Raw genomic sequence first — 25,438 nt, forward strand, 5'->3', positions numbered from 1 at the left:
GCCCTTAGCCGGCCTTGAGCCATAGAAACGCAATCATCATCAGAAAGACTGCTTTGTCCCGATAACGACGACACCAACTGTCACGCAAGCACCATTTAAAATAATGCAGTTTTTTAATGCGCCAGTTAAGCACCACCGAAAAACAAGACGCACATGAACCGTAAGGGTGGCAGCACATGACATGCCCTAAGAAAATTCTCATTTCAAACTTATATAATCAGGAGCAAGATCCCCATGATCTGGCTTCTGATTAAAAGCCTCAAACACTGAAGGTGGGAGTTAGGCTTGGTCACAGAGGAGGCTTCCACTGTAGCCAATGAGATGCCCAAGTGAAATGCAATGGGTAGCCTCCTTATGTTCTATCCAAGCTTTGCTCGACTACACGAGACATCCACGACTGGCGTTTGCAATGCGAGTGCACAGTCTGTGCTCGTGTAGCGAGTAGACAGAGCCCTGCAAGGACACAAAAAAACGGCTTGAAGGAAAAAGTGGACCGCCAGCCCTGTGTGTTCCTTCATACCACTTTACATGCGCCCCCTGCACCGAGAACGGACAGAGAAGTGGCAAAGTTGTGCACCCTGCGCCGTGCACCAACCGTCAGGCGAGACAAACCTCTTTGCTGCTGCGCGATGCTGCTGACACGTCACCACTTTCGGCCGACCTCAACTTTTCTTCGCCGTTCACCGGTGCATCACCTGCAATGGCAAAAGTGACAAAACCTCGGGGTGACCACCTCAACCGGTACGAAAATGGCAAACCAGGAAAGTCCTGTCGCCTGTGCAGGAAAAAGGCTGCCTAAGAAATGGTTCTAGCATACTGCAGTCGTGGCGGCTGCTGCAGAAGTAGAAATAGCGACAGGGCCACGGAAGACGTGCCACATATGAGAGGGTACTTCACAGCCACTCCAACTAAAAACTCAACTTGGTTATTTGTCAGTCTAACCACAGCAGCACACCACGAACCCTTAAACACAGTGTGGAGCCGACACGTTGGGACATCAGGGAACCCACGAGTGTGTGAACCAAGTCTCTTCCTTGTCAACCAATTCCGTGGCAACACAAGAAAGGTAGCCACGACAAATCACATGCAGCACAGTTGCGTGTCCCCTTTCCCCTTGAGTGACTGCACTTCCTTCTCCATTGGGGAAGCCTTCAGGCAGGGACCTCAACAGACGCTTCAAGGGCAAACTGGCATTTCTAAGCAAATTATTGCGAGTTTGCTGGAACAGCTCTCCTCCCCTGCTCTAAGGATGGAGAGGACCATTAGGTCTCCCTTCACGGAGAGTAAAACAAGTCGGTTATGACTACTGAGAAGGCCTTTAGGCGCCGATCAGACAGGGATCTGACAAAGTCCAAAGCCTCCTCCGAACTCCTTACAAGAAAAAAAGTCCCTTATGGCCAATAGGTTGGGTTTTGATACCAAGTACAAAGCAAGTGCCTCTTGCCACGTGCCATTTTCGTAGCACGTGGCAAAGCGGCACTGTGCGTCTTCTTCTGCATTCATGTGCACATCGCTATGTACCAACTCACCCAAACCACTACTCTCCTCCCAGGATAGCCTTCGCCCTTCATGCTAACACTACTTCCAGAAAGAAAAGGTACCACTGTGCTCGCCAAAGCCACAAGTCGTGCTCCAACTCAACCTACACACAGACTTGCATTCCATTTTCGGTTGCAAGATCAATGTCCCACACATCAGGTTTTGCTGGAGAAAGACATCTGAAACTACATTCTAACAGTAGCCCTCAGCCTCCACGATGAAAGTAGAGCATAGTGAGCTTTGTCGGACTGACTCCACTCTGGAAATAATGGCTGCACTAAAGCAAGCTCCACTGTCACTTCTGCAGCACATGGACTGGAGAAAGAGTGCCCCGCAAAAGAGGAGGCACACTTCATAAAGTAATCGCTCGTTACAGAAGAAGCTAAGAAAAAAATTAGCTTTATTTGGACTGTGCAGTTTGACAAGCAAGGTACAAGAAATGGAGGAGGGGCCAAAGACACAGTGAGGCCCAACTGCATACGTTAATAAAAATGCTCCGGGACAACATCTAACATAACCAGTCATGGGAATTTTGTGTGTAGGTGCAACAAAAAGAAAGCCTGCAGCTCAATGTTTAAAACAAGCAACTGCCCTCCCCAGGCTTACCCCTGTCATGTGAGACCAAGCAGCAGAGACAGTCGTCTCACATGCATGATCATGCAGCAACACCCCTTGTCTCTCCCGAGCGGTAGAGCTGCCTAGCGCACTTCGCCCGTTTCACAGTCCAGCTGTCAAAAAAACGCTGCCCCCTTCCGGAAGCAACTGGATTCCCAGCGTTTTCACAAGGGTGGCTTCCAACGGAGCTCTAAGGGAGCGGCTAAGTTGTGGCATTGCTATTGCGTGCACCACACTAAAAGTGTTGCTGGTATGCTAGCGCTCGACGTGCTCGTGACAGAGAGAGGAAAAATAGGATCTCGTTGTAATCGCAAAAAATACAGAGTTGACAGAATCATCAGGGGGAATGGGTGCAGATGTTCGACGGTGCAAATAGGACATTTAAAAAAAGGTTTCTCGGCAATCCATATGCATTTTTGTGCTCTGTTTGCGACTGTCCTCAGTTATGGAATCCAAAATCACTGCCAGCATTGCGGGAGCTGGTTGGTGAAAAATTTTCAGTAGTGGACTTTAAAAACCTCCTTGTGTGCAGTAATTGTGTCATCAGAGGATGGTGCGGCTGTGCTGAATTATGAAACAATTGAATTGAATAACCAGTTTGAGTTGTTTAGCCTCCCGCTGACAGATGCCCAAAATGAGTGAAGAGGCTGATATGGCTTGTCTCTGGCTAGCTATGAAACCTTGGCAACCATTCCTTTGAGGCACAGGTGGTTTCTCACTGAAAATGAGTGGTATCCAAACATTAGCAACACAAAGCACTCTGCAAGGACACAGAGGAGAGGGGCACGTTTTCTTCCGACGTAAGCTTGTTCCCTCAAACAGAACCAAGGTCAGTTGCTCTCAACCATGCATGTGCCAAGGACTCCTTCAGGACTTGCAAAAGTGATGGGCGATGACCCGAACTCCCAGCGAAACAAGGGGCAAAAAGAAATTTGCTCAGAACCTAAACTGACCCATGCACCACATTGCACACATTTTATATACCAGGGCATATGCTACACAGCTTTCGTATTCTGCAGCGGCGTCAACCTTTCGCCTCGCTGCCCAGATTTTCAAGAAATTGGGAAGACAGTTTCATGGAGGGCCTTACGGATCCCCAGTTTGGAAGTGCTTCCACAGACGGATGTTTGAGAATTTAGATCTGCTCGGATGAGCATCAATTGCAGTACAAAATTCTGTATGCCACATTCAATATCAGACCTTCTGAAGGTGGATCCACATGACGGACCACATCCATGGGCCGATCGGTCACGCGACGAGCGGTCCAGGTCCGGCCTGATCCGCCGCAGAGCACATTCGCACGGCAGGCCGGCTCAGCAGGCCACCAAAGGGCCACCCAGCTGAACTCTCAAACATCTGAACATAAGTTAGAGCATTGCACGTGTCCAGGCCGACTTGAAAGCCCGGGCTGGGCCTGGGCGCAACGCCGAGGGCTTGGGAGAGGCTTGAATTTATGAGCCTGACCATTAATATCTCTGACCCAAAGTGTAGAAAAAAGCATTGAAAGGAACATCCCGAGTTTATTTCCACGTCCTCCTTGATGTTAACTGTATGCATTGTTTTAATGTTTTTGGCTAGGTCTGACAGTCGCTGTAGTGTAATTTCAATGAAATTTCATGTACTGCATTAAGATTTTATATTATGGGGTACACCATAGCAAAAATACAGTAACAAGGAACGCAGTAGCGGGGAAGAAATTTAGTCCGACAGCTTGGAGCTCTGCACCTACGTTTATGTACCCGTGTGTTTCACGTCGCACCCATCAAAATGCGGCTGCCTGGCCCTGAATCGAACTCACGTGCTAGAGAAACAGCACCGCTGACCAACCGCTGCAGGTAAAACATTTCAATGCACCTACTCGTGGATTGAAACGTGGCACAAAAAACTTCAGCATACCAACTTGTAACCGAGACAACCACATGACATTGCTAAGAATCTGGTCATCAAAGGTGATGGTGTCTCTGATGTAAGAACACGAGCTATTATTACGGCGATGTAATGTGAACTGAAGACGGTGGAAGATAAAGTACGTGCACTTCTTAAGGGGAGGACATGGCTCTTAAAGGGACCCTGCAACACTCTTTGTGCAGTGCAAGTAAACCTGCGCGACGTTTATATTAGACTTCCAGGAACACCCGAGCCAAATATTACACGTGCATGTGAAGCGGTAAGCGCGCAAATCGCCGTGAAAGACGCGGAAAAACCAGCCGCCCTCTCTTCAATTCTCCTCATTATGCACCCCTGGCATGGCCTCTGCGACGTCAATCGGGCCATGGCTGTCCTGGCTGTGCTATTGGCTGACGCTAGTCAATTTTGTGGCTAAATTCTGGCATTTCCTGTGACGATCAGCCGTCGTCGGCGCTGTGTATGAACCTCTTCTATGTCTGAACCTGTCCGCATGCTTTTGGTGTTTCTTTTGTTTTGAGTGCGCGCGGAGTTTGAGTGACGAACTAAATATTCCACTTTCAACGAGCCCACTCGACAACAAATGTTTATTGCTCCAAAAATGCCCTACCAGCCTGAGCGCTTGCTTGCGAGCAGGCCACCATGCCTGCTTTTTTGTGGCACCAGACCGGAAATAGACCCGTCCACGTTGCGAGGAAAAGGACAAAACTCCCCGGCCTGTGACATATCGAAGGCCGCCGAACTGAACGCCGCGCGCCGCCCCCCTCTCCGGGAGAGAGCGCGCAGCTTTTGTCGTGTTGTCCGCGGTCGAGTTGAGAGGGAACACTTATGCGAGATTTTTCATCGCGCGTAGTTTCGGTGATAGTGAACGGATTTTCATAATTCTTGCGGGAGGAGATTGCTGGGACAATAGACTTTACCCCAAAATACATTCCGCGTAGTCGATGGCAAGTGTTGCAGGGTCCCTTTTAAACGATTTTTTTTAAATTTTAGGTTGACTCTGTGAAACTTGTTACACTTGGTGCTTTTTTCCACTGATTCCAAATATGCCATTATTTTTTAAGTTAGTCAATTAGTTCCCAAGATAGTCATTTTTGGAGGAATAATGGACAAAACAGTGTTAGTCATAAAACTGTAATCTTTATTTTCCAATACTATGAACCCTGGTGAATGCAATAAGAGAATCGATTTTTTGATGACCGCTTGAAAATAATTTTGCAGCTCACTGAATTTTGGTGTTTGAAATGGGAATTCAAAGTGGTTCCTTGCCACTTGTGCCACCAAATTTTAATGAGCTGTAAAATTAGTTCCAAGCAATGCATAAAAAAAATTCTCTTATTGTATTCATCAGGGTTCATAGTATTGGAAAATATAAATACTGTTTTATGACTAACACTATTATGTCTATTGTTCCTTCAAAAATGGCTAATTATCTCTAATTATCTTGGGAACTAATTGACTGACTCAAAAAATAATGGCATATTTGAAATCAGTGGGAAAATAAGCACAAGGACTGGCAAGTTTTACAGAGTAACTAAAAATTAAAAGGAGCTCTTTTAAGAGCAGTGTTTCCTCTTAACCTAAATTTCCGAGTTTCAATCTATGACGTGCCGTACAGCCTGGGCCCGGGCCTTAATCAGGCCTGTGCAGTGCTCTAACATAAGTGCCCTTTGGACGCCGTCCATTAGCCATCCATATACTGGGTGCACTCACCCAGCCGTAAGCATTGGCACACCAAGGGCGACGCAACGAATGGCGTGCATGGAGAACCGCATTCCAAATACAAAATGTCACTGCTCACCAGAACAAAAATCTTAGCGAAAACAAAGTCTCACATGCGTGGGAAAAGCCAATAATGAGGGCTAGAGTTATTTGCTTTGCTAGCACAGAGGAACCCCAATTATATGCCCCCTATTTTATGATGACCCGCTTCTTTTGACTGATCACCGCGATCCTGGCAAACTCCTCAGAAAACAATGCATTAAAACCCCCAATTTACAAAGCTTGGGTGCAAGTGGTTCGCTTCATACGATGACGGATGCTGAGGGGATAAACCAGCTTTTCTGCCACCTTTTACACCTCTTCGCAGCCTTGCTCCGACCTTTTATTTCTTAAACCCTGTTTGACGCTCCTTGATGTGCAAAGGCTCAACCATTTGCTGAACAGACTCAAGCAAGGAGGCGGGTACTGGAGGGCGAGAGCTTCACTTCTGACAGCCCCACGCAGCAGCAGAGCACCTGTGCGCCAACCACGAGAAGTCAAAGTCCAGGCGGCCGGCCGACCGCCAATTTCAAGCTCCCATCGAACCGACAAGCGTGAAAACATGCATGCAATACCCCACGATGATGACCGAACTCCCACTTTCCTTGCCCACTCGATCCAAAAGTTTCTTTCTTTTAGGATCCTCTCCCCATTTGTTGTTTCAACCTCTGCATTGCCCCACCGTCATTGCTTTCCGGCCTTTACCACTCTTACCATCTGATCTCTGCTTATCAGCGTCGTTCAAAGCTGCAGCCGTGTTGTTGCTTCGCTCCTTTATTTCCCGTCTTTGCTTCCATCGCTGCCTCGTACTATCATTTATTCCGCTTCCCCCTCTGTCGCCACTAGGTTGCGGCCTTGGCAGTTTCATACTCTCACCTTTTCCCCCTCTCAATTTGCTCGGTCATGTCAACCTTCCCAGTTTATCTCGTGCACGAGGCACACGGCTGGTGGACTAGCGCTGGACGGCACGGGGGTTGTGTGGCGTGCGTGCGTAGGGAGGGGGGGGTATGCAGAAAAAAGGCATTTTTTATATTTTATAAACTTGGGGTTTCAGCTAGGGGTTTGCAAATTACGCGAGAACACGCTAAATATAGTAAGGTAAACAACTTCTCAGTCCACCTATCGTGTGAGACCATCTACTAGGGCGGCATTTACCAGATCACGACAGCCCGGTCAGGTGACGCTTTCGCGCGGTCGTATTATTGGGGATCCACTGTATAAGCAGTGATTAAGTATTTCCCCCCAAGGAGGCGACAGTCAACTTTAAACGTTTTGAGGCCACCACAATAGGCGGGCCACACTCTCCTGGTGCAGGTGATCAGGCCCCACCCATGCTGCCCCAAAACGTGGTCCGCCACCAAAACCGAGCAAGTGTGGTGGCGGCCCTCGCAAACCAGCGATACGTGGATCGTGGTCCAAAACAGCGATTTGGTCTGCCATGTGGATCCACCTTCATCAGTGACAAATATGGTAAGAGTAGCACTAAAGGACAAGACTTGGTTGCACACACACGACTTGAAAACAGGCCCTGGAACTTTCGCTAGAGTAGCCCGTATCACTACACCTTAAGAGAAACAAAAGCAAATCAACAGTACAAAGCAACTATAAAAGGCATTTGTTTAAAAAAAATAAAAGGAAAAGAAAAAAAAAAAGTCAGAGAAAGAGAAAGAGAGAGAGAGAGCATCGAGCCAGACAAAAGTACACATGCCGTGCTATAAGCTCTAAATACACACACTTACTCTGGCGCTTTGGCTTGCGCTCTGACTGCGCTCGCCGCCCAAACTGCTGTGGCACGATACGCTCTTCTTCTGTGCAATGGGAGAAGTCATGCAGCAGCGCCATGCACAAGTCATGCACAGGGTGCAAGCAGCATCGTCACGGGTAGGCAAAAAAGGGAATAAAGAAAAGGGGACAGCAAATCAAACAACAGACAGGCAAACAGTTTGGGGTCACCACAAGGTCCCTGCAGAGGGGAATTCACCTGAATGCAGCCAAATGGCCCAGAAAAGTAAGCAGTTTTAGGATCGTACAAATATTGCCCCGTGTGGGGCCGGAACTCATCACTGCCACAAATCAAAGGCCAGGAGAGAGCACTGCAGAAGTGAACTACGCATCAATAGGCCTCGCAAGAACAGCTGTGATAGAGAAGCACTCACTCCATGTGAGTCAAGAAGTAAGTCACGACAAATTGCGCAGATTTTCGCAGAATTTTGCATAGCTTTACCAGCCACGTAAATGACTGCGTTCTGCTGAATGCACCGTATTCTCTCGCACACAGCTGGCGTAACCTGAGGCCTTATAGTTAAACAAAAGCTTACAGAAGCAACTAGGCAATATAAACCTTAAAGGGACACTGAAGTGATTTATAAACATTGTGGGATTACTGGCACAAATTGTGGTCTGGAGTGTCCAGGCCATGTTTTGTCCACTCTCGCTGCATTTACGAGACTTTATTTGGTATAAAAATCAATTCGAAAACGCTGTCCTCTCTGCATCCTTCTTGCGGATTTCCTATGACGTTTCGTATGACGTCAAAACAAGATGGCTTGGCCTGACTGCGGTCCTGCATGGCTCGCCGACCCTCCGACAGAATCAGTTGGCCATGGGTTTAGTCACAATTCGTTCACTCACTTGAAACAGCCACGACACGTTTGTGGCTGGAAGAATCTGCTTCTAGTGTGCTAGTTTGAAGACTATATATCAAGTTCTAAGTCCATGTCGCTCCAAACAAGACCACATGTGACGCTTCGCTGACTGGTACGCTAGTAGAAAAGTCTAAGGCCAATTGAAGGCGGGCCAAGAGTCAGCGAAGTTAATATAGGTTCCAAGACTTAAACTCAACCGAAACTTTTATGGTACAGCGTAAAACCAAGGTGCGGGAAGCACTTTTTGCACTTACTAATGAACTAGCACAGCGGTCAGCAGCACGACCACACATCTGCGAACACTTTTCTGTCTAAGGAATGCAGTTGCTAGACACGAGATATTGGGAAAATTTGGGGGACGCTTACTGCACGAGCGTTTTTTGAGAAATAGGCATCTAAGCTGCTTGGAATGCTAAAACTAAATAAAAATGTAAACTGGCTATACTGTATATTTCTGCTCCTGGCAGCGCTGGTTTATGGCTGAGTGGTCTGGAGCACTAGGTGCATTGTTTCGCAATTCGAATCCCTGATAGAGCATGTTTATTTTTTAAGTTGATTTATTTGCTTTTGGGCAATGTTTTCTATATTGAATTCACCATTTTTGTGCTGTAATGTTCATTGCTCTACAAGCGAGTTCGTACAATGCATGCAGACGACACTGACGCGCTGGCGAGTTCTTGTTGGCGTGATGTTGCCATAAGCACCGACTGCTTGCGGGCACAGTCCCGAATCAGCCGACCCTTGGCCAGGTGCGAAAACGCCTCTTATGATAAAGGCACGAGCCAGGCAAGCTCCAAAGGTGGGGAAAAGCGCATCGCATCTGAGCGTCTGCAGTGACGCGGAGGGCGTTCATCCACTGCGTACGCCTCATCTAGTGATTGCTACGATTCCAAGCCGTGCTGGTAGGCTTATCTGACGCATTTTACAGCCGACAACATGGCAGAAATGCAATATGCAGATCACTGAGATATCGAGAATGCCCAGCCAACAATAATGTCGGATACCAAGCATGTTTCACAAAGCTGGTTTGAATAGTAATCTTGGACATCATCCAATCACGTACCGTATTTACACGATTGTAGGTCGACCCATTTTTTCAAATTTGAAAATCTGAAGTTGGGGGGTCGACCTACAATCGAAACTGAAACTTGTGCCGCTGGTGATGGCAAGCCAAACAAGAAATCGGGGACGCAACGGCGTAGTTGCAACTGTGCGTTTGCTTTTCGACTCTACGTATTGCAGTTATTCCTAACGCTCGCTCGCAATACTTTTTTTTTTCTGCTCTTACTGGGCTCACGGTAACACACGTGGCATCTTCCGTTGGCCGTTTCGGAGCGCTCTCACGAGCAGCGTCGCGGCGAAGCGTAGTGTCGAACACGACGCTGCTCGCGTGAGCGCCTCAGAGAGGCCCGAAACCACGACAGATTCCAACGGCAACGGCGCGCGCAACTCTCCGAGGAGCCTCCTGTAAACATGCCGGCGCTGATACGGCGTGCGGCACTCGGCGAGTGCCGGCCGGCAGCTCTCACAGCGGCGTCCGCGCAGCTGTAGACGTCACGGATGCGTCGCGGCACGTCATATCACGTGACAGTGGTGAGCGCTCTTCCTTGGCGGCTTGTACGGGGGGTACCAGTAATTGACGGAAGAGCTCTTCTCCTTGTTCTTTGTGAGCCTTCGGCACGTTTTTCTTTCGGCGTCCGACATTTCTTCGTTGCCATGACTTCACCCGGACCGAAAATCTTTCGGCGCTCCTTCACAGCGGCATTTAAGAGGGCCGCTATTGTGCATGCTGAAGAAAGCAACAACTGCGCGGCGGGACGCAAGTTCGGTGTGAGCGAGCGGGTGGTGCGGCAGTGGCGAAAGCAGCGCGACGAAATATTCGCGTGTGATGCCAAACGCCGAGGATTTCGCGGGCCGAAATCTGGACGCTTTCCCGAGCTGGAAGCAAAGCTTGCTGCGTATGTAACCGAACTGCGCGATCGGTCGCTGCTGGTGACTTGTGAAATGGTCACAGAGAAAGCCCGTCTCTTCGCTTTGGAAGCGGGGATACCGAGGTCGCGCTTCAAAGCCAGCAGGTCGTGGGCGTCGAAGTTCATGAAGCGGGCCGGCTTCTCTCTGCGCCGTCGTACAAGCGTGTGCCAGAAGTTGCCGTCCGCTTACGAGGAAAAAGTGCTCGCTTTTCACAGATATTTTTTGAAGCTCCGCGACTCTCGGCAGTACTTGCTCGGCCAGATCGGTAATGCCGATCAAACCCCTGTGTACTTTGATATGGCGAGCAACACAACCATGAGCGCGAAGGGAGCTCGCGAGGTGAACCTTCTCACGACAGGGAACGAGAAACTGCGGTTCACTGTCATGCTTTCGTGCTTGGCGGACGGTACCAAGCTCCGCCCGTATGTCGTCTTCAAGAGGAAAACGATACCGAAAGAAGTGTTCCCCGGAGGCGTCGTTGTGCGAGCAAATGAGAAGGGCTACATGACGGAGGACATGGTGGTCGAGTGGTACCGCCTTGTGTGGCTCATGAGGCCGGGCGCTTCCCTCAGGAAGGGTCTCCCCAACCTGCTCGTGTTGGACTCCTTCCGCGGCCACCTCACCGAGAAGGTGAAAGCGGAGCTCCGCAAAGAGGAGACCGACATGTTGGTGATCCCCGGTGGTCTGACGGGGCAACTTCAGCCGCTTGACGTGGGCGTAAACAAGCCTTTCAAGGACCTTTTGCGCCGCGAGTACAACGAGTGGCTGTCGGCGGACAATCGTGAACTCACTCCAGCCGGGCGTGTGAAGAGGGCCTCGCTGGCTACTGTGTGCGGGTGGGTGCTTTCCGCGTGGTCGGCCATTCCGCGCGATGTTGTGATGCGGTCGTTTGCGAAGTGCGGGCTAACACTGGACGACGACGTGCTGTGGGACCGCAGCAGCAGTGACGGCAGCAGCAGCACTAGTGACGACGAGGACACTAGCGAGGACGAGCTGTAGTTCAAGTGATCAATATATTGTGGTTGTGGAATGTGCTCGTGTGTTCTGCTTTTTTTTTTTTTTTCGACTTGCGATGTGGGGGGGTCGACCTACATTCGGGTCGACCAACAATCGTGTAAATACGGTAGCACCTTGCATGGACGTCACTGCCTTAGTTGGTCTATGCAGTGCAAGCAAAAACAGGAGCTTGAAAAATTCACTTCTGTAAAAATTCACTTCTGTGTCCCTTGAAGGCACATTTACGCAATGGATAAATGACTGCAGAATAACCACACAAAAAAATTTTGCATTTTAGAAAACAAGCGAGTGATTAGGCTGCTCCTAAGAATACAAGATGGCTCTTACACTTTCGTCTCTTATAAATGACTGCATCTAAGTGTTTCGTTTTTTGAACTTGCCAAGTGAAAACTTTGAGAAAAGTAACTACACTTGCAATGATTGAGACTCAAAATAGACAGAGCGGTTCGACTACTGCTGAACCACCTGGAAAGACAAGCATTTCACTCACTTCGTTGCCTGCTCAAATGCAGAATTTTAGACATGCCACAGAAAATGAGTGCACGCAGCTTATTTGGCCTCATGAATAAAAAATAATCAGTTTCCTTCCCTACGTAGCATACCGAAGACGAAGCTGACTAGGAAGAATACACAAGAAATGAGTGGTTTGTAAGAACTAGCGGCACTGAGCGTAAGTGGCCAGGCATAATGACCAGTAATACTAATAGATTACTAGTTTTTATCCCCATTGTGAAGCAAATAATGGCATTGACACAGCAAAATATCGAGAAGAAAACATGAGCACAGAAAACTACAGCACACAAAGAATAGCCAGGTCTTTGGGGTGCAACATTCAATTGCATGCCACACTTGCTCAGCAGCTTCCATGCACTGAAAAAGACCGCACAGAACACACTGTCCCGACCTCTGTACAAAAGCACAAGTGGATGTCTTCATACAGTGCCACGGAATTGAACCTCAAAGGAACTACTACTGCATCCCATTATTTAAAAACAGGGCAGAACAACATCTACAACACTGTGCCGATGTGAAACCCCATGTTCAGTATGCACAAGTAAGCCAACAGGCGATTCAGCAATTTACTTGACGCACTATGCATTTAGCTAACTGCTTTACATTTCTAGAGAGAAGGGGACAAAAAGAAAATACAGCTGCTTTGCTTGCAACTGTTTTAACTTTTTGTGAACCAGTCATATTAGAAAAAGGTAACACTCCAATGGCAACTACATGTATGAAAGACCCAAAAAGCATTTGTGCATGTAGTTGTTTTAAATGACATGCTCTACAATTGGTTCTTGTTGAAGACCATGAAGACAACATACATCTTAGCTTCGTCCACTGACCCAATAACAGTGATGCTAATTTTGATGCCAAAAAATGCAGATCACTTCATCCTCACAAGGACTGGCTGCTTTCATTGGTGGCAGCCAACCACAGTCCCGAGCTCTGCTTGCTCTATTACATCACTGCAGTGCTAAACTGGAAAGTGTCTTGTTTGGTGCCTCAGTTTTGTTAAAAAACAAAAAAATCTCTTTCAAGGCTCGAATAGAGTAACTTATCAAATGCTAGTCTTTCAAACTTAACAGTTACGTTTAGTGGTCCGTCTGCGTCCCAGGGCGGACACGTGCAGCGATTGAACCGGATTATTTCCCCACCGCTTATTCCCCCTTTTCCCGAACAAGGTGTACAACCTCTCCCGCCTGAATAAATTCATTCTTCAGTCTTTACAGTTCCTTGCCAATTGCAGCACCATAATTGCTCTACTCAGATGAATATTTCATGCTAACGTGGCTTGCAATGTATACTCACATTTATCATTATGGCAAAAAGATTTCTTTTAATAATAATGGCAGTGATGACCGGTACATTTGCACAGTTGGAATACACGAAAAATAAATGCTTCCACATTGAGAAACGCACCTTTCACTGCGTTGAATCGCATGGACTAAATGGACTAACCGAATGACATTTACAGCAAATGGCACTTGTTCTAATAATAAGAACTGTCGTGTTTCAGGCGTATAAGCTTGTGGCTGTCAGTCATGTTCAGCCGAATTCACAGTTGTCAACCATTTCCTGCAGGAACTGGAACAATTTGACGCGACTGCAACGACTCATTGACATGAGCAAATAAATGAGGCCAATCCCTTCTTTGCCATCTCTGTTATTTAGGCTTGTCTTTGCAACGACCACAACAGTGCACAGCTAAATACTGGAAACAAAAGAAATGGGGGCATTATTAGAATGACTGTGCAGCTAACAACCCTCTACAATATTGATCGACGGAAAACATTGCTTGCATTTCTCAGGAATTGTGTTCAAAGGGGTGGATTTTAAACTATCTGCATGCTGTTACGCATCGGCCAACGCTGCCGTATTTTCCCGCATCAGCCACCACGTGGGAATCCACCACGTGCGCCCGCGTGTCGGTGAATCGTACTTTCGTGTCTCGCCATGCCGGGTCAGACACCTCGCTTTGCAACGCGCCTCCGGCGGTTGCCAGTGGCACGCCCAGATTCTTCACGGACGTGCGCCCCACAGACGTCAGGTGCCAGTGCGTCGGTGAGTCACGCCTTGACATGCCCGGCTCAGACGTTTCGCTATCGGCGCGATCAACATTCGATAGCGCGCCCCGGCACGTTTCAAGGACACTCTCTCCCCTCTCTCAGACGCCACGTGCGGCGAAGCCATGAATGACTCACGAACTATGGAAAGAGCGTTGTGTGTGTCTGTGATGTTCGTGGCGTGTGGCTACTTGTTCGCGTTTGGACCATTGTTGCTTTTGGGTATAAATAGAAGCAGCCCAAACGCTGAATTCATTCCTGTCTGAGCAGCGAATCCATGCGGTCGCTCTGCTCGAGTCCTGTATTGTAACCTCGCCCGTCGGGGCATTGTATGTTTTTTTGGCTTCGGCTCACCTCTCGCTATGAAAAGTAAACAGTTACGTTAGCCTACTTCTTCTGGACTTCTTCGGCTGCAACAGCGGCTGGCCGCTCGCATCGTACGCGCTACCACTCGTATGTCGGAGGCCACGGAACTCGGAGCGGGTGCCCCCGCCCGGTCGCAACAATGCTAAGCCATTTGATGACATGGCAAAAAAAGCTGTATGCCCTGACTCAGTGGCACCATGAAGAAACCAAAGTTGGGAATCCCTAATCGAACCTAGTAAAATATAGTGAAGTGTTTCAACCAGGGCTGGGCAGAGATACTTCAAAATGTGTTCTAGAATACAAATGTGATACATGCATTCGGGGCCTAAAATACAGATACTAAGATACATTTAAGTTTGACATAACGGGATACTAAGGATACTTTTGCAGGCACAGAAAAAAAAAAAAAGTATTACGGAATACAGATAAAACATACATATACAGATACTGAGATACTTCTTTTATCTTGGTGACCTTATGTTCTAAAACCCCTCGCTTTTCTTTGTGCGACTCCCCAAACCAAGAAGGGCCAGAACATACATGTGCCATGTGGTGGCAATTATCTACCCACTCAGCTGCCTCATCGGCGACGCGTCCGGCGTTTCAAGCTAACACTACCGTCCACATAAGGAAGCGAAAAGACTTAAAACAGAGAGGGTATAGGAAAGCAGGCGGTATGGCTCCAACCAAATAAAAAAAAGTGCGGACGTCTTCTGCACCACAAAGATAAATGTAACGAGATACTCATACTTGCGGGGGTATCTCAATATATATTCGATACACCGTAAAAGTATTTCAAAACTGAGATACAAATACATTTTTCAAATTTATTTTGATACTGAAATATAGATACTCAAAAGTATCTCTGGGATACCATCATGATATCCTAGTATTGCTACACTGCCCAGCCATGGTAGGAACTATGTCATGCAACAGCATAGCAACGAACTTCGTTCTTGCTTCGGATGATGAAAGGCCTAGGAATGGACAAATCAACCCGCAGTGCCTCGTGAGAAAACAGTAAAAATATTTCCGCTTTTCTTTTTTTACAAAGCCATTATGCTGTTGCAAGAGCCACTGGCAGTGTCACCGCAGTGTGTAAAGCCGCTCCTGGTATTTTTGCCTCCAATTCATGTTGATTTTCTTCATTCTATTTGTGTGCAGCCGTTTGTCATCACCTCATCAGCAGAGAAACAATGTTATGCTCGACTACAATGCTACGAGCTCCATATGACTGCACAAAACTATATGGCCGGCATCAGCCAATCGTGCAAGTGAGATGCATTTCTCCACTAGTGCAGGAAAGCAGCTCTTGAGTCGCCCTTTCTTCAATTTCTATTTGATTTAAGTTGGCATTAAAACTGGTATGGGTGTTTTTCTGACAAAGCTTTCAATTAGAGCAAAGTTGTACGTTGTCTTTACAGTCCTTTTGATATTGACATCGCTCATTTTGGGAGGTAGTGTGACAAGATGAGCACAGACATGAAAAGGACGCCCAAGATCACCGCGCAAGAACTGTACTACACTGCCTGCTCACTCACAGCTAGACTAGCTACCCGGGGCTGCAAATGGTGCCGCAATGAGGCACCACACAACCAGACCAGCAGAGCCATATGCTTTCTGTGCATGGTGGTGCAAAGGGGCACCGAGCGCATGGAAGCTTGTCAAGTTCCTCTCTCTAACCGTTTAGCCGCCAACCTTGAGCTGTACTCGTCACACGAGCTTGTACCAATATCGCCAATGACGAGTCACACTCGTTTGGCCCGATTTTCCGCTCTTTAACCGCCAAAGATGTATCACGGTTGCCAATTGCTTTGCTTGCCATTTTCAACCCTAAATGGTGGTAGTTGGCTACGAAAAGCCACATTTCGTGCCTTTCGTACGCATTTTGAACCTGGCAACAGTCATTTCACAATGGTGCTTCGAAAGAGGAAGGCCGGCGGTGGCGATGCTCCAAGAAAAAAAGGTGCTTCTTGGAGCAGTGCAGAAAGCAGCGTTAGTGACAACGTGGAATTTGTGCGAGACAGCGATTCGGACGTTGACTTTACCCTGGATATTGCTTCAGATGACGACGACGACGGTGACGCGTGAACACCAATAACCCACCACCTGCGCCTCGGCGGTTTCCCTTTTCTTCAGTCCCCAAAATCTTGCATGTATTGCAACAAATAAATACCCAGACTTGCAGTACGTTCTGATGCATTACCACGGCATGCATTGAGGGAAAGCCACTCTCCACAGCAGTTTTTTTTCTTTTTTGATTTATGCGCTAATTCTAAGCAGAAATCAATGCTGTAATATATTTTGAGAATCAGAATTGCATGAAAAAAATTATGACCTCAAAAAAAAAATTGGCGATTTCGGTACGTTCTTTTGGAAGTTAAATTGGCGGTTAAAGGGTTAAATCCCCAGTAGATGTGAGGCCACAGCTGCTTTTAGTCAGGTCTGGCTTCACAGCAACTTGAGTGCTCTCGGGCATGAGGGTAATGTATACAGGCGTAAGTGGTGCAGCAAATTTGGCTGCACTTTCATAGGAGGCGCGGTGCCACCCAACTGCACTCTGCTACCTCATTCCTCAACAGTGAAGCACAGCGAAGGCCCAACGGCCTCACCTGACCTGCACCCAGCTGCCCCAACACTCACCCTCTGTGGCCAACCTTGATGACAACGACCTCTTCACTCGAGCACTGGATTTCGAATCTGCATGCAGTTAGGAGAGAAGCAGAACACTCCATGCAGACATGCACTACAACTAAGGCTAGCCAGAACACAACTGTACTCCCTCCCCGAGAGCCCTCCCAAGTGCAGGCACCACCCACAGTACAGACAACACAGGTGGCCCTTTTTGAGGTCTGCGCAGAGCACTCTCCTACGTGACGTTCTAACATAACGTTGAGGGGCAACAATGTCACTGCAACACTGTCTCTGCTAGCCCGAGCGTGAAGCATGCTCCCTCCACGCATGGCCACAAGAGCCAGGGGTTCTCTGCACAAGGTGCCTCGGCCACATGCCAGTGGGGCAGGGACACACACCCAACACGGTGGCATTCATGCTGTGCAGCTGTGCTGTTAGTGGCCTCGCTAGTCAGTCTGGAAGAGATGCTGAAACCGCAAAGAAAAGCACCACACTAACCGTCGGTGATGATTATCTCTGGCTCTGTCATGTTTGGCTGAAGGTAGCGCACCGCCGTTACAACAGCAGTCTTCACTAGTTAAAAGAAGGGTGGGCACCAGAGTAAGCACACTGCTCCTAGGCCAGCACTATACAGTTTGCAACTACCCCTGAAGGGAACTTTTCTGGGAAGCATGCTAAGAATGAGATGTGAAATGTGAATCAGGGGCACCAAAACACCTGCCCTATGAGGCACTTGTGGCAAGAGAATTAGACAGGCACTAAAGTATGGAATAGTGCCATGAATACCGAATGCAGTCAGACACCTGTATAACGAAAGGTGTGGTGTCACTTCGCTATGCGTGTCGCCCATGTCACTGACCCCCTGTAAAGAAGATAAGTGTACACCGAGAGAAACAATCATCATATCTAAGGTGCAACACGCCAAGTCAAGTCAACAATCTTTTTCTGCACAGCAGTATGATTTAGTGAATGTGCAGCCACCACTGCCCTAATTCTGTCAAGGTTCAAGACGTGTTGCGGCGCGATGTTAGGATAAAGTAGAGATGTACATCCGCAGCGTGTAAAATCCACCTACTGCTTCGCAAGTGGTCATAACGCTGGACTCCTCTGCAAGCTCTTCATCACTGCTCGCCTGATCATTCGTGGCATTCATTTGTGGCCTGATCATTTGTCTATGACGGCCTCTACAGTGTCATCAGTTGTCTGGTCAGAGCAAACCAGGGCCTGGTCGTCCACAGAGTCGTAATCTTCGGCCGTTGCAACCGATGCTGCACTGGGTAACACGCACTGTATACATTTATCGATTCCTGCAGCTCCATGGGTGAAATGGTTGACTCATGGTCGTCAGCACATGTATCAGCTGTGCGGCTAGGCTTATTCATTATCAAATAACAATTCAGCAATTGCGAATGCATGAATTTCTTCGTTAAGCAGGCAAATTCACTGCAGTGGTCTTCACTGCAGTGGCGTTCACAATACATAGGAAACACAGAAATCCAGCCAGGCAACATGGCATGTTTCGTTGTAGCGGTGCAAGGCTGTATACCCGTGTAAAGGGCGCACCCTTGTAAAAGCCGCACCCAGAACTTCGCAAACACCTCCCAAATATATTTAAAAATTACCCCTGTATTGGCCGCACCCTTGATTTTTTTAGTTATTCATTCCGTGATGTGAGAATTAGGAAGCTGCCTTGTTAATTTTTTTTTTTTCAGGGAAAAACAAGGCAGCTGTGCCAAAAATTTCTGCTAGCAAAAGCAAGGTCTTTGAGATCAGCTCCATCGACGGTAGGCATGGCCTCAGAGGTGCTGCCGTCGCTGGTCATGGAATAGCCACAGCCAGGGCCACCGCCACCCTGTTTGCGATTCTCGTTTCTTCTCATGCTCTTTGTCATCAGTCACATGCGGTCCTTTTTGTTATCGATGCGCATTGCCCTTTTTTCACTGTTCCCTTGCTTGTGTCCACAAGTTTGCCACGGTTATCACTTCTGGATGGGCAAATACGTGAGCTATACTGCCCGTATAAAGTGATTGACTTTGAAAAACAAAACGAAATGACCGACTGGTCAGGGGTTTCCGGTTGACAAAAAGTACAAGCGACGATGGTGCTCCCAAGAAGGTGCACCCAGAGAAACAAATTGACAGAGGTGTGCTTTCCGAGGCGAGCGCAGCATGTTCCCAAAGACTTGCTTCTGCAATACGTAATGGAGATGTGAAGCCACGGCTACGCAGTTTCGACGGAGATGGCACTCAGCATTGCACAAGACAAAGGCATTATGACTGCAGCATTTAAAGCTAGTAATGGATGGAGCCAGCACTTCATGAAGGGAAACAACCTTTTTCGGCGCCGTCGCACAGCAATGTGCCAATGTCTGCCAGAGGATCACGACGAAAAGCTCCCCTCACTTCAAAAATTCACCACCAAGAAGCGCAAAGAACACAAGTACTTGCTCTCTCAAATCGGAAACGCCAATCAAACGCTGGTTTGGTTTGGCGCACCCGAGAACATGACAGTTGAGGCAAAAGGAACGAAGAGTGTCAGTGTTCTCACAACGGGGGCCGAATAACAGCAATGCACAGTTGTTTTGTATTACTGCTGATGGCCGTAACTACCGCCTTACACATTGTGTTCAGAAGACAACATCTGCCAGCAGAGCAACTCCCTGATGGGATATTCGTTAGGGCACAAGAGAAAGGATGGACGACGGACAAGGTTGTGAGAGACTGGGCGACATGCGTTTGGCGGAGCGTCCAGGTGCAAATCTTGACACCCGTTCCTTGCTCGCCCTAGACAGCTGCAGGGGACATCTAACGGAAAGAGTGTGGCAACAGCTTCACACACACGAAACAGACTTGGCCATCATACCCAGAGACTGGCACGCTTCAGCCGCTGGATGTGTCAGTGATTCTACCTTTCAAGTGTGAATTTCGCTGTGCATACAGTGACTGGAAGGCAACGACCATCCACCACAAAACACCCACTGGTTCGCTGAAGAGGGCATCCCTTGTGGATGTGTCCTCCTGGATCCTCGAAGTGTGGGGTGGCGTTTCTTCCAAGACGGAGAAGAGCGTCACGGTGATTGGAATCTCTAACAAGCTCGATGGAACTGAGGACGACCCCATCTGGGACAGAAGCTAGAGCGAGGATGCCACGAGTTCAGAGGATGAGGAGGACGACAAGGGCGAGGAGTAACATTCTTGTAGCCGCGTAGCATTGGCAAAGGTTGTTTCTTCGTCTTTATTTTGATTCTCGCAGTACAAGCAAGTACTGAAGTTCATTAAAGGCTAGATTTAGGAGGGAAAAAAAAAGTTGCGTCCTTTTCTCCGTGTAATGGCCCCGCACCTGCAATTCTCACCCCAAATCTCACGAGAAACAAAAAAGAGAGAGAGAACACTGTGGTCATTACAAGAGGTACAACTCTCTCTCTCTCTCTCTCTCTCTCTCTCTCTCTCTCTCTCTCTCTCTCTCTCTCTCTCTCTCTCTCTCTCTCTCTCTCTCTCTCTCTCTCTCTCTCTCTCTCTCTCTCTCTCTCTCTCTCTCTCTCTCTCTCTCTCTCTCTCTCTCTCTCTCTCTCTCTCTCTCTCTGCAGGAAACGCACGTCAAAAGCTGAAAACTGGTTTTGCTGTTGAATACATTTCAATGGCAAAACAGGATTGGTGGAGCTTGCTTAACTCTTTCGGGACCGCTCCATAGGCCTTCGATCACATATGATCGATGGTTTCGCGAGCCTGCAGAATAGAAATTTTCGCTCGATGGAACACCTAGCGACATCTAGGAGATAGTTTGAAAACTGGAGTTTTCTCTTTTGTGAAGTTTCTTTTTTTATCGCCAGGCGGCAACGCGTCAGATATTTTATTCTGACGGGCAGTGGTTTCAAATGTAAACAAACATGGCGTCATACTCGCGCGAGCGCGATAAAAAATCCGCCTCGTCTCGTCTCGCATATCTTCGCCTTCTACTGTGAATTTTAACGATAAGTGAGGCAGTGAAGAGTCGAAATGTTGCTTTAGATATTGGATTTCAGCTCGAGTGAGGATTCGGGTGTCGATCAGCCTGGAACATCAAATCGCGCTCAAAGGTGGGTGTTGGTTTCGGTTTCAATTGGCTCTGGAGTAAATATGTGCGCTCGAAATATGTTCTGGCTGGTTTATATTTGTTCGCTAGGGTGTTAACTACCTATGGTGGTGATCTCGTGCCACCAGTGCAGAAACGGATGAAGTTTTCGCCGAGACGAGAGCCCGGCGTGTACCTGGGCGACGACGTAGCCATGGCCTTAGTGCCAAAAAGATCACGCACAAAACAAAAAACCAGTTACACCTAGCCGCATCAACCTTTTGCGATGAAGAAACAAAGCATTGTGTTAGATTTTGTATATCCTGAAATAATTTTATTATGTTTTAATATTTGTATATTTACGCTTTTTTCTATCTTTTTCTGTAGTTTTTTTACGAAGTTCTTACTTTCAGATTTTTTCATGGTTCTATCGTCAGTGTTGAAGTAAAACTTGGTATTGTATGTCAAAGAGCATATAATTAGCCGCATTTTGGTATATGCTAACGCAGGATGGTGCCTTTGCTTTATGTAATAAAAAATTTGTACCGCGACCTCCCTTTTTCATCACTTTTTCCGGCGGTCCCGAAAGAGTTAAGCACTATTCTGAGAAGAATACTAAGATGGTAATGTTTTGCCTTGACCCGCCGCGGTGGCTCAGTGGCTAAGGTGTTGCGCTGCTGAGCACGAGGTCGCGGGTTCGATTCCCGGCCGCTTTTCTGATGGAGGCAAAAAGCAAAAACGCCCGTGTGTACGAGATTTCGGCGCACGTTAAAGATCCCCAGTTGGTCAAAATTACTCCGGAGCCCTCCACTACAGCGCACCTCATCGGCTGCGTTGCGTCGGCGCGTTACACCCTACAATCAATCAATGAATGTTTTGCCTTGGCGTACCCCATTATCTTGGGGCTTGTTTTTATCGCCGTTAGCCCACTGCCTGCATGTCCCAATTGGACTGTATTTTCCCAAATACCTCAAGTCCTAAGTGATCAGAGAACAGTTTTGGGCAGTAACATTGTTCTTTCAGGCACCTTTCACACACTACATCTGTTCTTCCTGTCATGCAGGCATATGCAAAAAGAATGATCAAAATCAGTGCAGAAATAAGGGAGGTGTTCAATTCTTACATTAAAAAATACAAGCGAATGTGGCAGTGGCCACGTCACACCAAAGGCCTCCAAATATGACAACACAGCGTGGCGTCCCATGACGAGATGGGGCTTGCAATACTGTGTATATGCCACTGTGTTGACCTTACCAGCCTAAATAATCAAAAATAAAGAAAACAGGTTAACAGAAATCGAAATAGTAGACAGACACTGCTGCCCCGCTTAGTCTCTTCACACGCCGTGCACAACTTTTCTCCACTCTCTTTTTCTTTTTTTCTTGTTGCCAGTGGACACGATACGTTCTTTACAGCCTTGCGCACCAACACAGCGTAACCACAAACCATAGGCCCGATGCGTGCAGAAATAGGGCTTTCAAAGACAGGCCACTGTAGGCGTAGAACTTCCGGAACGCCACATTTTTTGTTCTCACTGGTCCTGCCCAATCACGCCACCGGGGACGTGTGGGAAAGCAAACAGCGACTATTCGATCTTTCAGAGGCGGGCAGTGCTCCATTTGCTTGTATTTTCAAATTATAAGATTGAATAAATGTTTTTGTTTGCACACCAATCTTGACCATTCTTTGTATGGCACAAAGACTAGGTGCAGTGCTTGAAAAGCACCTGGAAACAAACAAAAATGTGTTGCAGGGGTCCTTTGTACAAGTGCAGAAACGTATGCTGCTTCGTCAGCCGTTGAGAGTCTGCGGCTACAATAAAACGCTATACTTTGTATCCGATGTTTATCATGCAGCAGATACCGACTTCACATTCCATTTTTCCAAAAGAGACATAACTTTACATCGACAATAACTAAAATCCACTGAACAGTCACTGACTTCGGCTTGAAAGCAAGAATGGCCACATTGCCTGGCACATTAAGGCCCGTGCCAGGCAATGTTTCAATTCAAAACTGCCCCAATGCATATCCAGAAACCCAGTACATGTTAGGGGATATTTCTCTGATCTACAAATTCCAATATTTCTACTTCTTTAACAAAATAAGCAAGGTGCAGATGCTTTAAGGGTCTCAATAAGACAAGGTGTCTAAGCAAAAGGAGTGAGCCACAAGCAAAGATATGCAAGAGAAGGTAATCGCAAATTAAACTTTTAAAAAGCCACGTATAAAAACACCTCAAAGTGAAAAGGCACAAAAACGAATGATTAAATCACACAGCAACCCTCAAAAGCAGCCAGCCTAACTTAAATGGCAACAGCATTCTCCAGTGTTGCAAGGAGCTTCTCAAGGAACCTGATAAAAATACTCCTTAGCCAGGAGGTATGCAAGAACCATCCGCATGAACTGACGTGTATGCCAATGGCCAATGCATGCTTCCAACTTTTACTGAAGAGATAAGTCAAACTGTCAAGCAGAGTGCTCGACAGCCAAAGTGGCAGCAGCACCTACCTTCTTCGTCAGAGATGGGCGATGTGGGGGACTGAGCGGGTGATTGCAGGGGACTGGACGTATGCTGGGGGCCATGGCTGGGAACAGCCACTGGCTCCACCAGCAGGGGTTTTAAGCTGTCTGGCACATCGTCGTCAACTGCAAGGCCCAACAGTTGCGGCAATGGTTACCCACACAGCAGCAGGAACACAATCATGAGCGCCCCTTCAAATTGCATTAAATTGACCACCACTTCCAAGGTACTCACTTGTGCTCTGTAAAGGCAAACCACTCTTACGATGCAAGAATAAAGGCCCTCAGCTTCCCAAATCACCCGTGCTGTAACCAAAATCATCCACAAAGATATTCAAGTAGTTTTGTTCCACAATACTCATGTGCTGCTGTGGTAAAAAACAGCTATGACGATAAGTGGCTGTAAGCACTCAATGAAGCAATGCATTCAAACTAACTGGCAGCCTTTTCCGTCGGGCAAAGTAAGTACTCTTGTCAGGCACACTTCGTCATGAACTGCTGTATGCAAAATTTGAAGCTGGCCATACGAGTCAATTGAGCAAACAACAGCATCCAAAATCAGAAGCTTAGCTCTGTTCACTATTGTGCAGAAAAAAAAAAAAAAAAGCTAAACTACAGCCAAAGATTTCACTAACAGGAGCGAACAGTGATTTCTGTTTTCAACGTAAGAAGTAATGATTTGCTTCGAATAAATCTGAATGGAGTAATTAATAACAGTAGCAAAAATAGTGACCAGCTCCGAACGAACACTCCCAGAGAACTCGATGGGCCATTTATTTTTACGGCAGTCTGACCTCAACAAATGCAAACCAACTCTCCAGACACAGTTGCAGTCTAGAAAATTGCTTGGCATTTGATGCACCAAGCAGTGATCCCCAGCAGGGTTTCTTAGCGGCAGCTCCAAACGCACACCAAGCACAGAGGAGGAACTGCCAGTTCAGGGTTATGGGCCAGGAGAGTTCCCATTGGCCAACCGCAATGCGGTCGGTCGCTGCTAGGCTCACATGGGTGTTGGGAAAAAGAAAGGGGACGAGGGTCCTCCCTGCTGTCGCGCACAATGAAACCAAAGCTACCAAACTACTACAACATACAGACTGCCCCAACCAGCCGCGTCTGCCACCATTTTTCCAAGGTACAGGTGGCACTGCCCCAGTTTGCCGACACAAGCAGCCTTCCTTGCGCAACTCTCGTTGCAAACAGAGGTTCCATCGCAGCTTACACCAAACCACCCGACGCAACCGCAACGCACACAGCGGCCCACCTCATTGTGGACATTCCACTGCGAAGCTACACCTGGGCAATGAAATGTGCCAAGGCCTGGGCTACACAAGCTCCCCCTGAAAAACAGCCACTGTAGCACCGAGGCAGGGCCCCAGGAAGGAATGGTGTGCTCGACTCCCTTGACTCACTCGACTCTCCGCGCTGCTTCTTTTCCACCAGCCGCTTGTACTCCTCGAGCTCAGAGTCGGTGATGTTGTCAAAGGGGTTCTTGCCATAGGCGGTCTTGTAGACCATGGCATTGTGCTGGTAATCGCGCTGGATTATGCCCTTGGATGCAGCCCCCACAAGCACCACCTGGTCGCCAGTTGCACTCGCCACCGCATCCTGCGCCGCATCCAGCCAGCAAGGCTCAACCGAAAGGCCAGCCTTTTCCCACAGTCAGGCTCTCAAGATATGCTGGCCATTACTACACCCCAGAGTAATTAACATTTTGCATACAAGTTGCACCAGGAAAATATCCACCGATGGCACGTCTTGTACTTCAATCAGCCATTTTCTTTAAGAAAGTTCCCGGATCCAAAGGTATCACGTGCCATCACACGAGCCACATTTACAGAAACAACACAGA

General features: G+C 47.8%; 1 protein-coding gene across 12 annotated transcripts in view; it reads right to left on the reverse strand.

The window, feature by feature from the left end:
• Nucleotides 1-25,438, reverse strand: part of Hts (adducin 1-like protein hts) — a 109,622-nt gene that overhangs the window by 4,155 nt on the left and 80,029 nt on the right. For 5 of the 12 annotated variants that reach the window (XM_077688119.1, XM_077688125.1, XM_077688118.1 and 2 more), the window contains 5 exons: nucleotides 24,999-25,194; nucleotides 23,578-23,715; nucleotides 17,027-17,083; nucleotides 7,560-7,628; nucleotides 613-695 (listed from right to left, as the gene is read on the reverse strand). In XM_077688119.1, the coding sequence (XP_077544245.1) occupies nucleotides 613-695; nucleotides 7,560-7,628; nucleotides 17,027-17,083; nucleotides 23,578-23,715; nucleotides 24,999-25,194 (543 nt within the window). Of the gene's footprint in view, nucleotides 1-612; nucleotides 696-7,559; nucleotides 7,629-17,026; nucleotides 17,084-17,515; nucleotides 17,591-23,577; nucleotides 23,716-24,998; nucleotides 25,195-25,438 lie in introns of all 12 variants that reach the window. The other 7 variants (XM_077688124.1, XM_077688123.1, XM_077688121.1 and 4 more) reach the window with 4 other exon arrangements.

The sequence above is a fragment of the Haemaphysalis longicornis genome, unplaced genomic scaffold (assembly GCF_048455015.1).
Source record: "Haemaphysalis longicornis isolate Haplotype H1 unplaced genomic scaffold, Haemaphysalis longicornis Haplotype H1 scaffold_1, whole genome shotgun sequence".
NCBI lineage: Eukaryota > Metazoa > Arthropoda > Arachnida > Ixodida > Ixodidae > Haemaphysalis > Haemaphysalis longicornis.